Source organism: Grampus griseus (assembly GCF_964374135.1).
Source record: "Grampus griseus genome assembly, chromosome: 5".
Taxonomy (NCBI): Eukaryota; Metazoa; Chordata; class Mammalia; order Artiodactyla; family Delphinidae; genus Grampus; species Grampus griseus.
In genome coordinates, this window is record NC_138998.1 from 121055916 (window position 1) to 121073728 (window position 17813).

Genomic DNA, 17813 nt, shown 5'->3' on the forward strand with positions numbered 1-17813 from the left:
ACAATTATTTTTATGTAGTTAGCATGTAATCTCTATAAGAGAAGTGATGGCTGTCTCAATTTTTATCCCAGAACATAGAAAATTGCCTGGCTTACAGTAGATTTACATGAATTATTGAATGTATAAAGGATTCAGTGTGTTTCATTTGATTTGCCTATGAATCATAGTTGAAATGCACAATTAATAATGGGACATGGGACTCCATGAATTTTGACAAGGGTCAAGACTTGGGTATAATTGAGGAAATCATTAATAATTAATACCTCAGATTAAATGGAGAATATAAGAGGTAAATGATGTAATCAAGGACAGATCCCTGGAGTACCTCAGTTTAATTGATGGATTTTTAAGTATATGAACAAATAAAATTGAAAACAATTATTTAGAGAGTTAGTGTAACTACCTGCGAGGAGAAAATTTTAAACATATGTGATCAAATTCTGTTAAAAGATCAATAGGATAATGATTTGATTTGGCATTTGGGTAATGAAGTGAGGAATTTGCAGGGTCTCAGATGTGCTACAGATTGGCTATAACATTAGATTAACCTCACAATTGAAATAGGAAAAAATATATAAAATTTATTGGAAATAAGGTGGCTGCTCCGAGCAGAAGCAGATGGAACCCATCTCAGCATCATCCCTGAGGTGCATGCAGTTGATAGCTACACTCTGCATGTTAGGGTCTTGCTAAATCTAGGAAGTTCAATTCTTTATACGATAATTCCCTTAATATTTGAGACTTTTTATCGGGTGGAGACTGATGAACAAACCTAGGAGAAAAGAATTTAATATAGAGAATTGTGTGGTTATAAAGTCATTTGAGAAGCAGGGAAAAGGGAAGGCACGAGATAGCCACCAATCTTCTGGCTTCAAGGTCATAATATACCTCAAGTGAGGTGCAAGGTCAAGTCTGCAACTGCTAATCAGAGGTCAGAAAGCCCTGCAGCCAAGCTGTCCTGCTTCTGATATCACAGCCACCAACACCAGGAACTGTGTGATTAGACTGTGGAATAGGGAGTCCAGCTGCTTCCATCATCCACATCTGTAGGTCTCCTTGTCCACGGGCACCTCCTCAGAAGAGTAGGGATGTCACACACGCTCTTTCAGCATGTTAAACCACTAAGATGTGCAGCTCATCCTAAGTGCCTCCATGGTTCTAACAACCTTAGCAACAAGTGAAACTGGGAAATAAAGATTTTAGCCTTCCATTTCTTATGATAAAGGGGAGTAGCATAGATGATAGAAAAGGATGTGGAGTATCATTAGAAAATATTTAAGATAAGGTTTCAAACACCATTCTAGAAAAATATTCACTTCAGTACTTTCACTTACAAAGGCTGACAAATATCAAACTGTTCCTATTGATCTAAGTTTAGCAAGACCACATCCTCACCTGTGGGGAAAGAGTTGAATCAGTGACTCTGAACCCTACCTTAGTTGCCAGCTTCCCAGCATTCTAGGAAACCAAAGTTCCAGAAGTAAAGATGTTGGGACAGAAATTAGGAACAATCTATTCAAGCAGTGTGACAGGGAAACAAAAGACGAGTTTGTTGCCTGAGAATGGAGTAGAACAGAAGAAAGTTTGTCATTTGGGAGATTTTTATAGTTCATGGTAATAAGGCAGAGAAGAAAGAGAGACTGAAACTCCAAAAGAGAAGAAAAAGGGATGAGAAGAACTACCTGGTGATGCAGTGTTCTGCAGAAGAAAAAAAGTAAAAGTAACACCATTCAGAGATGGAGGATTTGGCCTTGGGAAAGAGGAGAGTGTACGTCCATTAATCCAAAAGTGATAGAATACAATTTGAGTGAACTTACTTGATGATTTCTGTTTTTCACTTTTGATATCAGGGTCTATTTATTCTCTGATAATTGAGGACACAGTTGAGGAAGGGAGTTTAAAGATCTAAAATACACACACATGCATACACATCCACAAATCATCTTTTATATTGCTGTTGTATTCAACATTTTTGACTCTCACCTTATCCTGAATCCTGAGGAAATACTGTTTTGTAATCCGATGATTCATCTTCAATTTGAAATTTTTCAACTTAAAATATTTACTCATCCACGATATCCTTTGCAGGTGCATTATATTCTTCAACTCTCTTTCTTTTCTTCTACATGAATATCTTTGGGCATATGCTTTCAGAATTTTGCCTTATAGGGGCATCTTCACTTTGGGATGCTTTTTTTTGTTAGACAGGGGAACATAATATTTGATGTATTATTTTCACTTTATTTCCAAACATCTATGCATATATCTGCTTATTGCCCCCTTCCTTTTTCATAAAGTTTCTTGTACTTTTACTTTACTTATTAGTTCTTTTTTATTTAATTGTATTTGTTTATTTTATCAGAATTAAAGTCAGAGGAGCAACTCCTCTTATTGTTCCTTTACCTGTTACAAGATAAAGTAATTACCAAGGCAGACTTTTTATAAGTTTTCTCACTTATACTTTGATCAAACTATGACTTAGGCATATGTTTAAATATCAAAATACTTATCAATGTTATTTAGACCCTGAGAGTCATTTTAAAGAAAGGGTAACTGAGAATAATATTTGTAAATGTCCTGTGATGTATATCCATCAACTCACCCTTACAACAGCAGCTTTAATGTTATTATTATTAACATTTTGCTTATAAGAAAACTGGTACCCAATAAGTTTAATTTGCTTAGAATCATACAGCAAGTCCAGAGACTGTTCCTATCTGACTCTTAGACCGTGACACCCAGTCTTTGCTATTATACACAGCAAATATTTCTAAGCTGAACCTCAGTATTGTATCTTTTGCCTACCATTTGACTAAAATATTGATAGATGCCAATTAATACAAAATAAAGTGATAGTAAGAGGATGGTTACCAGAGAAGGATAGTTACCAGAGTTACCAGAGAATGATATGATGACTAATATTTACTAAGTGCTTAATATATTTCAAGTTCTGTTTTATGTGTTCTTCATTATTTAATACTCATAGCATCCTAGCAGTGGATATTATTCTAATTTCCATTTTAGGGAGAAAAATACTGATGATTGAAAAGATTAAGAGACTTGTCCAAGGCTGAAGTTGACAAAAGTAGCAAGACCAGACTTTGGATCCATAGATTCTGATTATATATATCCAGGCTCTTCATTGAACCCTATATTGGTACCAGTCAAGGTGAAAAGGAAGAGTAAATAAATACGTGTTTGCATCATTGTCCTATTTATTCATTCAGGGATAGGTGGCATTCATTAATTATTAAGATGGAAGGTGCTACGAAGTAATTTAGAAAAATATGCTAACAATGATGGGAGCACTGCATATGGAATTCACATCAACAAGCCCTATTTGAAACACTGGACTGCGTTTGATTATCTTTTACAATATGCTTGCATACACCCAGTGAGGTTAGATATTTCAGGATCTTGAAAGCCAGACTGAAAAGTCTAAGTTTGCTGTTGTAAAGAGGAGGAAGCTCCTGAATATCTTCCTCAGGGAAGTGACGTGATCAGAATGGTACTTTAGAAAAATTGATTTTGCATTACCTGCCATATGGGTTGAAATTTGGTGGGCTGTCCATAGAAAAGGAAGCTGAGAGCCAATAACGGCATTGCAGGTAGAAGCAGATAGGGCCTGGGCTTGGGAGTTAACAGTAGAAACAGGAAGGAAAAGATGGATATAAGAATTATAATGCAGGAAAGATGAAAATAACTTTGTGACTAATTTTGATGTATATCAGAGGTAGAATCAAGGATGAATGTGATTACAAAACAATTGAGAAAGTGGAGAGAAGAATTAGAGATGTTGGTTCTACATCAGGCACTATTCACTTGGACATACTCTGTACCTTTGTGTACTGTTTTTAATTACTGAAATATTTAATACATCATGTATTTCCTGAGGACTGAGTATAGTCTATCAGTATTTTCAATGATACATGTATGTATATATGTATGCATGCATTTATAAATTGTGTATATCAAATATTTTGTCCTTTTCTACAAGAAATTCATAATTTAGTAGTCAGTGGGTGGTTGGACATGTAAAATCAGAATGGAAACAAATATTTAGGAAGATTTTAGAGTTGCAAATCATAAGCACACTTTGCTTTTTAGTCAGGTAACAGAAAGAAGAGGCCAATAAAAAATAAATGTAAATGAAAAACCAAGGTAAGAGTCAACAGGTCTGAAAATAGACTATATGGCTAGAAAAAGATGCCCACTGGCTTATATTTTGGTGATGGTACTTTTGTGCTATGAATAAAAACCTGGTTGGTGTACAATGTCAGGGTGTACAGCTTAGCAAATGGTGTATACTTCTGCCCTGAGGGTAAGAACCCAGAACCGTGTACATGCCATATGGTCAAAAGTAAAAGCCCAGAAGAATCACATTTCTTTCTCCTTCCCTAGTACTTAAAACCTTTCCTTTTGAAGTGTATCCTCAAACTAAAGGTTATCATTGCTGTGACGTCCAACCTAGACCTAGTTGACATTAGAGAGTCACTCAGCATGAGGTGAGGAATTGGTAGTGTTATTCAGAACAATCAATGTGTGTGTGTTTTTTCCTCCTCTTCAAACTTTAGATCAAACCTACAGATGAAAAGAACCTATAGTTATAACCCAGGGATTAAAGAAACTTTTAAAACTATGATCATGTTTATGACAACTTTAATAAATTATTAAGATAATTTAAAATGTTTACTTCCAGATAAGATTTTAATAGCAATATGACTTTGGGATGCATCAGTATTCTGCACATTTATTTCTGAACCTTAGAGTTACAGCATAATGCACTTCATAGGATCTCCAAATAATTTACAGTTACTAATTAGAGATGAACTGTACACTGTTGCATTTCTTTACAATATTAATATCTAAAAGGCCATAAACCTGCCTTCTTGGCTCTTGCCCAGTACCATTTATAAGGCATATATTTTTATTTGACCTACAGTGCTCTCTTTTAACTTTAGCAAATAAAGCACATTTAACTTTTGACAGCCATTAGAGATTTTTATATGAATGTTTGGTTATATCAGAACAAAAATTTACGTTTACTGCATTATTTTCAATCAAGTGTTTTTTTTTCTTTTTGTAGAGCTAATTCCAGAGATGGAACTATATATTTTATTTACATATTTATATAACACATGCATATAATTTACATAAACTAAGTGTAAATTTCCAATCTTTATGATTTTCTTCAAATGTGATATTGAAAAAAGAGAGAGAGATTGAGAGACAGAAAGGACTGAGAGAAATTCCTTTAATGTTTAACACGCCTCTAATTACTCATGTTTCCAGAGCAAAGGTTTCATCTATTTCTTCATCAAGACTTTTTTCCCTCTTATTTTCTCCTGTTGCCTGTTTGACCTTTCAGATAATTCTTTATAAAGCTTTGTGCACTAGAAAATAAAATGAAATTTCACCCAGGATATCTTCTTGAGTTTGAAATAATGTGAGTAATGGATTAATACAAAAACACATAGAAGAAGAATTTTGTAGCTGTCTCCTTTAAATACAGGGATTAAACTTAAATATCTAACTTTATTTTAATTAACTGATACTTAAATAAAATTTTAAAAGATAGTTTACAGTTTTATTTAGTTCATAATGACAATTTATCTAAACTTAACACTTGCCACCAAGTTATTAATATAATTTTAATAAACAAAATGGAAATAAATCTCACATTTTCACAAAAGATAATTCTTTATGCTAATGATTCAGTAAAATCTATTCTTATGTTTTAATTGTGCCTGCATTTTCTCTCTCACACACACAAACACACACACACACTCACACATGCACACTCATGAGATTGTTTCCTTGAATGGAAATAAAATGCTTATATTGTATAGTAAAGGCAGAAGTAAAATTATTCTCTCAATAAATGAAATTTGATATTGAATATTTTACTCTTTATTTTCTATAGTAATAAAGATTGACTAATGTATACCTTCTTGCAATTTGAAGAGATCATTCAGCGGTTTATGCAAGCTTTGTGATTCAAATATATTAAGTGATATAGGCAGCAATTTTCTTTTATTCCTAGTGCTCAGAGCACCATAAGTCTTAATAATGGCCATCCACATTACCTGGGTTATATTTCCTTTGTTTTTATTCCTTTGTAGATGTGCCATCCAATCCCTATGGAGTGAAGATTATAGAGCTGTCACAGACCACAGCCAAGGTTTCTTTCAGCAAGCCGGACTCCCATGGAGGTGTGCCTATTAATCACTATCAAGTGGATGTTAAAGAAGTGGCATCAGAAACCTGGAAAATAGTACGCTCCCATGGAGTTCAAAGTGAGTCAATGATTTCAAAGTGTGTTGGTTAATTCAAGCTGATCTCCAACATACCTGTGTGATTAGCTTTTTAGTTTCCTTCAACATGCTATTTTTCTTTCTTTTCATGAGATAGGATTGGAAAGACGTTCCCACTGTCTTATTCTTCTTAAGAATACTTTAATAAAGAGTAGAAAAGTTTCCATCTTTAGTAAAGATTAAAGAGTTTTGGGAATTCCCTGGCAGTCCAGTGGTTTGGACTTGGCACTTTCACTGCCATGGGCCTGGGTTCACTCCCTGGTCAGGGAACTGAGATCCTATAAGCCTTTCGGCTCGGCCAAAAATAAAATTAAAAAAAAAAAAAAGTTTAGCAAAATCACCAAAGTTTAATTCCAGGGGAAAAGTTAGTATTTAAAATTTGGGTGTTTGAAAACAAATTGCTGACATGTTACATTTGATGGCTGAATATTATCAAGTGTGTGTTTTCTATTTATTAATAATATTTCTTTCATAAGTAGGTGTGAAAGTCATACTGTAAAATGTATGTCTTGTATATATACTCATGAAGCCATCTATAAAAATTGACCTTGCGTAAGAAAATCTCCTTCAAAATTATGTTTTGAAAACTCAGATTTTTACTGTGTGTCATAAGATTTTGAATAATAGAATTAGCTAGCTATGAGAAGTTACAACACTTTGCAACAGTTATTTTCACTTACGTAGAATTTCGTCATGTGAATATGTGATTTTTTTCTCCATTATTAGAAGAAACTAAATTAGGGAATAATACCAAATTACCAGAGTTAGACTCTGTTAATTGCACACACACTTATGAGCTTGTTTCCTTGAATGGAAATAAAATGCTTATATTGTACAGTAAAGGCAATACGTGGTCCAAAACGACAGTATAAAATAGTGAGAAAAGTACTGCTGCAGAGTGTTCCTCCTTTGCTGGCTCTGCCTTGACCCTAACATGTAGTGTGAAGGTTCTATAAAAGGCATGAGCCCTCCTGGGAAGAATTGTCCTAGTGGACAATGGAGACAGAACAGATAAAATCATTTGAGGCTCACCTGTGTTGGCACCTGCTTGTTCAGTTTTGACTAAGAGTAACTATAGGTTTTTGATAGAAGTGTTGGGAATTTTGTCAATCAATCATGAATCATTTACACATTCTTCAAATAATGCCCCCAAACAGGTCAGCTCTTACCACTGCTTTTAATGATGAGAAATTCTGGATAGTTAATGTTCTTTGTGTACATGCTATGTGGTTCAGGAGAGAAGATGCATAAAGGTCATGCACAAAAAGAATGAGTGAGTGAGTTCAAGGATGCTAGTAAAAGAAATGATTATCCTAGATGTAGGAGTCATATTTTTTTTAAGAAAGAGAAAACAAGAGAGGGTGAAAGGCGAGAGACAGAAAGAGAAGATATTTCTGACAGTAGAGAATATTGATAGTGAGCACTCCATCACAGACATGAAGAAACGGAATGTGAGGTCTGAACACGATAGAAATTACACTCGGCAGAATAGTACTGCCACACCCTGCCCCTCGACCCTGGGTTAGAGGGAGGAGGTGAATAGATTTTCCCAAGACTTCTTACAAAGTTGCAACACCATGGAGAATTTATCATGGCTTTGGACTGGCCAAGTTTTTCAAGTTCAAAAACCTGATTTTGTACCCCATGTATACATCGCTCAGAAGCAAATTTCCATGCTTATAACAGTGGTATATGATAGCAAAGAACATTTGGTGATTTACTGTGAGAAATCACTATCCCAGAAATGAGGCATTCAGAGTCTATACAATGGGTACGTGTGTATATTACATAGGAAAGAAAATGTGTCCGAAGCGTGTTTGGTGAGTCTCTAATGTCAGAAGCGAAGTTACATGAATATGGCATTTAATGGTTTCAGACTAAGACAGCCTAAAGCTTGCCAATAAGACCAAAATACTTTAAGTCCCATGGCTGGAGCTTTCTCCCCTTTACATAAGGGAAATATCTGCACTGATACATTTTTTTTTCTTTTTTGCGGCTTACTCTTCTTTCAAAGATATGTTAATAAGTTCCTTGAACCAGGTTACAATCATGTAACCAAACTACTGCATGATCTCAACTCAGTGTAGTACAAACACGATTTTTTAATCCAATTACTCATTTCATCATTTTTGGGGAAATCTCCTTTTCTGTTATTTAACATCTTTAGCAGACACTATAGATTTATGGTCCTCTTCAAGTACAAATACATTCAGTTAAATCCTGCACAACTTAAAACTTATAAAGTCCAGTTTAGCACTCATATTTTCTCTGGCCCCCATACAGCTGGATCTTATCCTGGGGAGCTGAGAGTGGGAAGGTGGCATGAACTACATCTTCTCTCGGAGAGAAAAAAGGAGTCAAATACCTCTTATTTTTCTGGTGCTGTAATTCTCCTCGGGCTGTGCCTGCCACCTGTGCTCTCTGTGAGACCACATCTAAGTACCTGTCTCCTGGGGATGCATGTGTGGGGTGCAAGCACACCAGAACTTTTTGGAGAGAGAGTGTCCTCAGATGGAACGCTGCTCAGCTTGACCTCCTCGCCCTTGTCTCAGTAGGTTTTGCTCTGAGTGTAACTGTAGTCCATCAACTTTATGGAATATCCATTTGACCTGGGGAAAAGTTCCACATCCTTATTAAGCTGAAATATAAGAACCTAGACTGCCTCACAGGTTTCCTCTTCCAGAAGACAGATTAATGTTCTGTAAAAACAAGAATTCCAAATAAGGATGGAAATGCCAAAGTCCCTCCACCTCCACTTTTTGCTGACAAATTCAATGGATCTGTTCATCCATTTGCGTTATCCTCACCTGCCAGAAGGGAAGAGAGATCTCTCCTAGGAGGAAGGTGCACTATTCCAATGGAATTCTTCTCCGTGTCGCCTTCTGCTTATACAGAGTGTGATGCAGTGATATACAGAGTGTGATGCAGTGAGCTTGGGGGTTGGAATGTTGGGACTGAGGTTCCAGAGCCAGTTCAGCCTCTTATTCAACTCTGCGGAGGATGCCTAACATTTTCTCAATTGCTTAGTATTTTCCATCTCTTTCTTCTCTTTATGAATTATTGCAGTTGAAAATTCCAAGACAGCAGAAGCAGGCCCATGCATTTCCACACAACTTCCTGTTGCTGGACTGGTGTCATTTTTTCTTCTTGAGATTAAGTGCACTTTAGTAATCTGATTTATTTAATGTTGAATTTACACTGTATATCTCAAATGAGAAGGTGATCTCATTTCATGTATAAAAACTCAAATCTTTAAGTGTTTCATCTTGTAGCCCTAGTATTTGGTTAACAGGCAGGAATGTAAATATATAACTAAGAGAAAAACATAACTGCAAAGGTTAGCCAGGGACAAGCTGGACAATCCCACTGGAACCAATCCTAACAATCTAGAAAATGTGTGTCTGGCATTTGCTCTTCCTTTAGCTAAGAGATGTACCATTTTTGTAAAGATATAGTAAAGATATAGAATAACATAAAGAGATATAGTAAAGATCAGAATAGCAAATGCTTTATGCTGATAGAAATATGAAATATGGAATGCATAATCATAGTCATGTTTTCTGTAAAATTTACATCAATAATTTGAATGTTAGAATATATAACATAGTTTAGATTTAAACTTTCTACCTTAAGCACACATATTTTCATTGAGTCACTACGGTTTCCTTTAAAAGTGATACTTCAACCTTGCTCACATTTTTCCAACCAGACAGGCTTACGTCCTTTTAACAATGCCTAGAATTACCCTTTTACCCTGGCCAACCTACAATGTGCTCTCACAATCAGTCCTTCTTGGAAGTGCTTTCACACTAAAATTCTCTCTTCCCCCAGAATGAGTCTCCAGCAAGCAACAATATATTTCTTACATTGTATTGTATTTATATTTTAATATATTACATTATATCATATTCTACTTCTTATACTACAAATCTCTGATTTATCTTGTCTCCTAGCTTATAAATTCCATGAGTGGAACTAGTATGCCCATTCATTTCAGTATTTCAAGTGCCAAAATATACAAGAGTAGAGGGTAGAGGGAATGATGAAATTTGGTAGAGGTGGGAGAAGGGAAAGGGTTATTTTATAGCACCTTATTATTGAGTCTCTGTAAGGTGAATCTGTTATATATCCCCCTTTCAATACATTTGTGTCTACAGAAGCAGCAAGGTGTTTATTAGAGATAGACATCTTTGAAAGAAGAGGGGAGAAACAAAGCTGGGAAAATGGAGTCATTGAACTGCAACGCAGGCTCCACAAAACCTCAATCAACTGGATGAGGATCTCTCAAGGCAACATTGTCCATCTTGGATGGACCACTTCACTTATAATAAATGGTTATTGAGCAACGTGACCTTAAGATGTAGTGGGTCAGTAGGCAGGTCTTGATGGGCAGCTCCAGTTACATGGCCATGTGGTCTGATTGTGATCCCTTAGCCAGTCATTTCTTCTTGCTCAATTACATGCCAGGAATTTTTTAAAAAGGTGTATAATTCTGCACAGAATATGGTATTACCTTGCTCATGAAACCTGGAGACTTCATTGTGATTCTCCCCTGGGAATGACCACAAATGCCACAGAATATTTCTTCCCATCCCTAATACATCAAACAACATTAGGTTCACTGCATCAGTCATATGGCCCAAGTGGCAGGGCAACTTGAACCACTGCTTGGACCTGTTGCAGTGCCCTTTTCTGCTGCAGTCCCAGTTCAATGCTGGCATGGCAGCCTTGTGCACCATTTAGTGCCTAAGCTCCATTTTCCTCTGTATATCTCAAAAGCCTAATGCATCAAACTCACTGATGAATACCCTATCAAATCTCCTGCCTCATCAGAGACCTCTACTTTTGGTATCAACTGTTCCATATTTTATTATCCAGTAGCAGACACAGAGATCTAGTTTGGACTGCAGGGTATCTTGTAAAAGGAATTAGGGCTTTGATCAGGCAGGAGGGAAGTTGGACTGTACTGGAGGCATGATAATGCCTCAGCCCACCCATCAAGGAAGTCTGGAATGAGGAGTATTACATTCTGTATAATGTCCACCTTAGGCTAAAATGGCCAGTCCTTTATACCCTTGCTTCTTTCTTTACTCAGATGCAAGCTTCTCCGGGAACAGTACAACTGTGTTAGAGACAGCTTTTTGCACCTGAGACAGACCCTAACCGTCTGCAGCCTGAATTATCCCCAGCTAGGCAGCAAATGGGAATCCTAGCTGACATCTCCATATTTCCTATAATATCCTCTTTATTATGTATCTATTTTAAATAAAATCCCAAAAGCTGATCTAATTTCATAGATCAAAATCTTGTTGAAGTTTCAATTGTGAGGTATAATAAATTCTGCAATGCATGTATCTATGTATAGTTATGAATATGTGTATACATAAAACTAAGAATTTATGATCTTCATTTATTTAGCACTATTTCTAATTTTTTTCTATTGAAAAATATTTCTGTCAAATAAATCATCAGAACATTTAAATATGGTTCCTTTGCCCTCAAAATGTTTTCTAGGATATTTCCAAGTCATCTGTTAGCTGACTTGAGAAACAAAATTGGTTTATGTTAATAAGCGAGCAAATTCTCATTTAGTACACGAAGATTTGTCAATGATGTTTTGAGTGAAATTACTCTGAAAATATATTAATTCCACCTCACACTGTATATAGATAGTCTTCTAAAATGATCATGTTGTTCCTCCTTGCTGAGACAAAATATCAGTGATCAGGCAATTAATGTAACATTAAAGATAGCTAACATTTCTGTCTTAGTTTAGGCTGCTGTAACAAAATGTCTTAGATCAGGTGGATTAAACAACAGATACTTATTTCCCACAGTTCTGGAGACTGGGAAGTCCAAGATCAAGGTGCCATATGGTTTGATTCCTAGGAGGACTCTCTCTCTGGCCTGCAGGTGGCCGCCTTCTCACCATGTCCAGACAGAGAATAGAGAGGGAGACAGAGAAAGAGAGAGAAAGTGTGCAGCATGCTCAGGTTTCTAGTCCTCTTGTTATAAGAACACTAATTTCTCCACCCTCATAACCTCATCTAAACCTAATTACCTCCCAAAGGCCCCACCTCCAAAAGGATCACATTAGGGCTTCAACATATAAATTTGGGGGGGAAGGAATACAATTCAGTCCCAAATATTCACTCTTTTGCAATCATTGTGGTGAGAACTGAAAATAAAGTCAATAGTCAACAAACTGAAGAATTTGGTAGTATCAATATATTCTGTTTTACAGAGAATAAAGCTGAGGGCAATCCATATAAAGGAGAAAACTGAGACTATAACGTGTAGTGTCTTATCCCTAACGTCATATGGATGAATAATATTGAAACTAAAATTCAAACCCAGATAGGAAATCTGGTTCCAAAGCCTACACTATTAACTATTATGGACTTTGTATCTTTCATTCAGTTAAGAGTTGAGAAAGTGGAACACAAATTACTGCCTTGTAGAATATGAGTTATATATATGTGTGTGTGTGTGTGTGTGTGTGTGTGTGTGTGATTGTTGCGATGTGTTTTCGATAGCTAATGGGAGGTAGTTTTATAGATAATTTAAGGGGTAATTTGCCTGACAGAGTTAAATATGAATTAGAAAGGTGAAATATCACTGTTATTTGAAAGTTTATTATTAGAAAAGAATAAAGCTGAAGGGAAGGGAAGGGAGGAAAAACAAGGCAGACATTTTAAGCATGTTTGTTCATTCCACCCCATATATGGATGGTTGACTAGACTACAGCATGACAGTAGAGTCCAGAAAATATATGATAAATATTGTGTGTGCGTGAGTTGTGAGACTATATGATGTAGTAATTGATGATTTCAAAAGGATATCAATTGAGACAAAAATAATTACATAGTAGCTTATTTCCTTTGTGCTTCAATGCATTACAGACATAAGAATCAGGGTAATTTACTAAAAACATTATTATAAGAGAGCTAGAGAATGTGGCCCAAGTACACCCTCTCTGGTGTAGCTTGATTTAAGGGTGAAAGTTATATGAACTGAAGCAGAGAACAGGCTTCAGAGATAGTGAGAATCTCAAAAATTGTATTCAACTTTGTAATTGTCCATATATACATATTCTGGAGGGGAGATCCATAGTTTTCATTCATTCTCAAAAGATGTATATTAAAAATGTTCTTATTTCAACTTTGTTTTCAAATTACAGTTCAGCTGAGTATACAATCAAACTTGATAGTTACTTTCCTTTTGTAATCTAAGGAGAATATTTTATTCTCTTCCGGCTTCCGTTGTTACTGTTTTGAAGTCTGCTGTTAGTTGTCATTTTTTTAATAAATAGTACATGTCTTAATGTGGATTTCTGTATTTGTTCTGCTTGGGGTTCAGTTTGATTTCTGAATCTGAAAATCCCTATCTTTCATCAGCTGTGGAAAATATTATATCATTACCTTCTTGAATATTCTCTTCTCCCATTCTCTCTATTCCTTTATTCTGAAAATCTAAGTAACATGCTAAACTTGTTATTTGAAAGCTTAGAATACCATATCTCCTTACATATATTTTATTATGTTTCATTCTTTTATTATGCTATTCAGCTCTGTCTACTAGCTCACTCATTCTTTGTTCACTTATGTTTAATCTGCCATTCAACCTCTTATTAAGTTTTTAATTCAATGATCACATTTTAATTTACATAATTTCTATTAGTTCATTGACTTGTTTCAGCAGACTCTCACTCAGTGTGGCTTATTTACTAGTATATTTTATGGCTCTTATTTTGCTTATCTTCTTTACTGGGAATCCTGCAAGGCCTTAGGGTTGGGTGTATTCTTCCACAGAAGATATCTGTTTGCCTCTGGAAATTACCCTGGAGCATTACAAAGCTGGAAGCACCAGAGCACCCTAAATTAATTTCTTGATTTGAGGTATTCTATGAGAGTACTATGAGAGCAGGTTTATAGTTACTGATTGTCAAACAAATATTTATCTACCCACCTCACCCTGCCCAATCAAACTAGGATTTGGTTCAAGGCCAAGCCAGACAAATTGTAGTTGCCAGTAGTCTTCTGTGTGTGTGTGTGTGTGTGTTTTCTAGCTCACACTTTGAGTTTCATCCAAGAACTCAGACGTTCCTGGCTCCATGCAGGAGTCCCATCCTCAAATCTCTCTCATATCTTCTTTCCCCAGTGATGATATTCAAAATCAGTCTGTGTGAAAGCTCTCAGTTATCTGAATACCAGTGATGTTTTCAACAGGACTGCAGAATTGATAGAAATGCAGTTCCATGGCTGCTCCTCTAGTTTCATATCTCCCCGTCCACTTCAATTTTGATAGTTTAGAGTTTGCCTTTCTTTTCTGTGAGATAATATGTACATTTACACAGACTTTTGAAAATGATATGTGTAATCTGTAATTGTATTTAGAAAACTTGTTTCTCTGGCTGTGTAAGTAACCCTATGCTGAAACTCTGAAGATATATTTTAAGGCACTCATATATTTTTAAATAGTGAAAAAAAATGCTAATTTTGTGTATTCATTTTATAGTTTGTGCTAATCATTCATCTTAAACTTTAAGAGCTTTTTAAAACATAATTATACTCATTGCCTTTTTGGCATTTGTTAAAAGATAGATTTAGGTTTATCTATGAAAAGACACGTTCATATGGTCATGAACGTTTCAGCTACTACTTTTTTTTTGCCCTCAGAGTGGCTTTATGTTTTTCTAATTTACGTTAGTTTAGTGGATGTTTAGTTACTTTTCCTTGTTCATAAATATCTGTAATTCATTATATACTGTTCATGTATCTGCTTCTAATTGCTGATATCGTGACATAGAAATAAATATCAGTTCTCACTTGATTGTAATGTCATTCAGCAGGAAAATTTTAGCATCATAATTTTCCTGTTAGTAGATTCTGATTCTAAATGACTCACTAATTAATTTACTATGAATTACACTTGCTCACTCTGTACCTGGTCCTAGGCTTAGGGGTCAGTTGAAGCCTAGACCTATTACTATATTCTCTAAGATTTAGCTGAAGCCTTACTGACCATCCCAATCACTAATGTGACACAAAACTAATTTTCAAAGCATAGATAATTGTGAATAAATCAAAAACTTAATCTATTCAAATATAGAATGTGAGTCATTCTGACATTTAATTTTGAGTGAAAATCATGTTTTACAGGTGTAGCACTGTTTGGCTGGGAGGGCTACATGACATTCATTACCATATCATTTAACATTTTGTAAGTGTGTTCTATACACCTCATTGGGCACAAATGAAGAGAAAATCATAATCTTGCAAAACAGCTACTCATTTTTCAGTCTTCAAACTCAAAATGAAAAATTAATATTTTAAAATATCAAGTTCTTTTTAACAACATAAAACAGTTCTCTCAAATAGCATAATCTCTTTCTTTTGATTTGTGAAATGGTTAGCCAGCTAGAATCACACATAGAAGTCCTTCCATGTCTACCAAAATTATTACATGCTCTGCTTTATTTGGGTCTAAGCTTATAGTAGAATTTCCCTTTGTTCCTGAAAATAAGGGAAATAACCTTTATTTGAAAATAAGAGCATTATCTAAATAAAATTCCATTGAAACTTTTATTTTTCCAAATTCTTGCCATTTTCACTAATAAAGGGATGTAGTTATTGATTACAATTTGGAAATAAATACACAGTTGGATTTTTTAGTCCTGTCATTGTGTAGTTCCACTGAACCTTCAATGTGGCTTTGCAGGATGCAATTTCAGTGTGTATATTTAAATTTTAGATGTAATTTTAACATTATAGTATTTAGTTTGTAAACACTATAGTTAAAATTATGAGCATGCGGGCTTCCCTGGTGGCGCAGTGGTTGGGAGTCCGCCTGCCAATGCAGGGGACACGGGTTCGTGCCCCGGTCTGGGAAGATCCCACATGCCGCGGAGAGGCTTGGGCCCGTGAGCCATGGACGCTGAGCCTGCGTGCCATGGACGCTGAGCCATGGACGCTGAGCCTCCGGAGCCTGTGCTCCACAACGGGAGAGGCCACAACAGTGAGAGGCCCGCGTACCACACACACACAAAAAAAATTATGAGCATGCTTCATTATTACATATAATTCCAAACTTTTTATCCAGGCTTTAATTTTAGCAAAGGATCTGTTTAATTAAAATTTGAAAGAAAAAAAATCAATTTATATGGTAGAGAAAGCCATTTTCATTTTTTTTGAAAAGTAGTATTCAATAAGCATCTTTTCCAAGATTGTTTCGAAGTGTGTGTTTGGATTTATACAATACATGCCTGTGTCTGATAGATCAGCAAACTGGTTTTAAATAGAAGTTTAAATTGAAATAGGCTGAAGATTAGTGCTACTCTACTATAATTTTTTTCATTTTAACATTTATATTTTTCAATTTTTCTGTCAATTTTAAAATTTCTAAATCTTTCATTCTCTGATCATTTCGTATTTCATGAGTACTATATATTCTCCCTCTGTTAATTGTAATTATAGTCTGTTTTCAAAGTTGTTTCTGTTCCCTAATTTTTTTCCTAGACTTATTTTGTTGTTATTATTGTTATTGATTTTATTCTCTGTCATTCATATTGGAAACTTTTCTCAAATATTTGGTGATCCTTGTCTGGATGTGTATACCTCAAAGAGAAAAAAACACCACTAGGCTCTGTTTGCAAGGGCAGGGCTTCTCAAGCTTTGTGATCAGATGGGTTTATGATTCCCCATCAACAAAGGTCTGTGAAATGTCAGCTGTTTGTAGATATCTTTTTTGAGGATTTTTAGTTATTATCTACATATTTGACTACTGGAGCTTTGTGGAAAAGCAGTTTATGTTAGATGGTATCCCACAAATTTTTGCCAGCTCATCAGCTCCAAACTCCCTCATATTTATAACCCCATAGTCTAAGCTTCCTTGGTTCATTTTATCTAGTTAATAAACCTTTCATCATCTGTTGAGAGAGAGGAATTCATCTTCCCTTAAATCTGAGACAAGAACGTGAAAGTACAGTTGTTCAAATGTTTGGTGATCATCCATTTCTTTGTTCCCATGTTTTGGACTTAAAATTTCTGAGACTTTCCTGAGTTCTGTAGGTCTAATCAGTTTACCTCCACTTGCCATCTCATCTTTATATACAGATATTTATTGTTTTTGTGTAATAATTTTTACATTTGGGCTTTTTCAAGTTTTAAAGCACAGACAATATTATATTAAAATTAATTCATTAATATATTGATGGTTATAATATTGACAATTCCCCTTTAGAAAAATGAGCATATCAATGTTTCTTACTGAGTAATGATTAGTACCTATAATAAACTAAATTCCCTGCTTTATTGCGTGGCTAGTGAGGAAAAAATATCACAGTTATCTTGGAAACTGGCTAGTGTCATATGCATACTCAGAGGAAATTTTGAATATAAGTTTAAACTTCAAAACTTGACAGTTTTTCTCAACAAGAACCAGAATAACAAAGGCCATTCGCTATGGACACAGTGTAAGGTTGCATATATTGTATCATAT

At 35.3% G+C, this 17813-nt stretch overlaps 1 protein-coding gene across 4 annotated transcripts in view; it reads left to right on the forward strand.

The window, feature by feature from the left end:
• Positions 1-17813, forward strand: part of NCAM2 (neural cell adhesion molecule 2) — a gene marked incomplete at both ends in the record, with an annotated part of 487288 nt that overhangs the window by 397786 nt on the left and 71689 nt on the right. For all 4 annotated transcript variants that reach the window (XM_082655240.1, XM_082655241.1, XM_082655243.1 and 1 more), the window contains one exon: positions 6123-6296. In XM_082655240.1, the coding sequence (XP_082511366.1) occupies positions 6123-6296 (174 nt within the window). The remainder of the gene's footprint in view (positions 1-6122; positions 6297-17813) is intronic.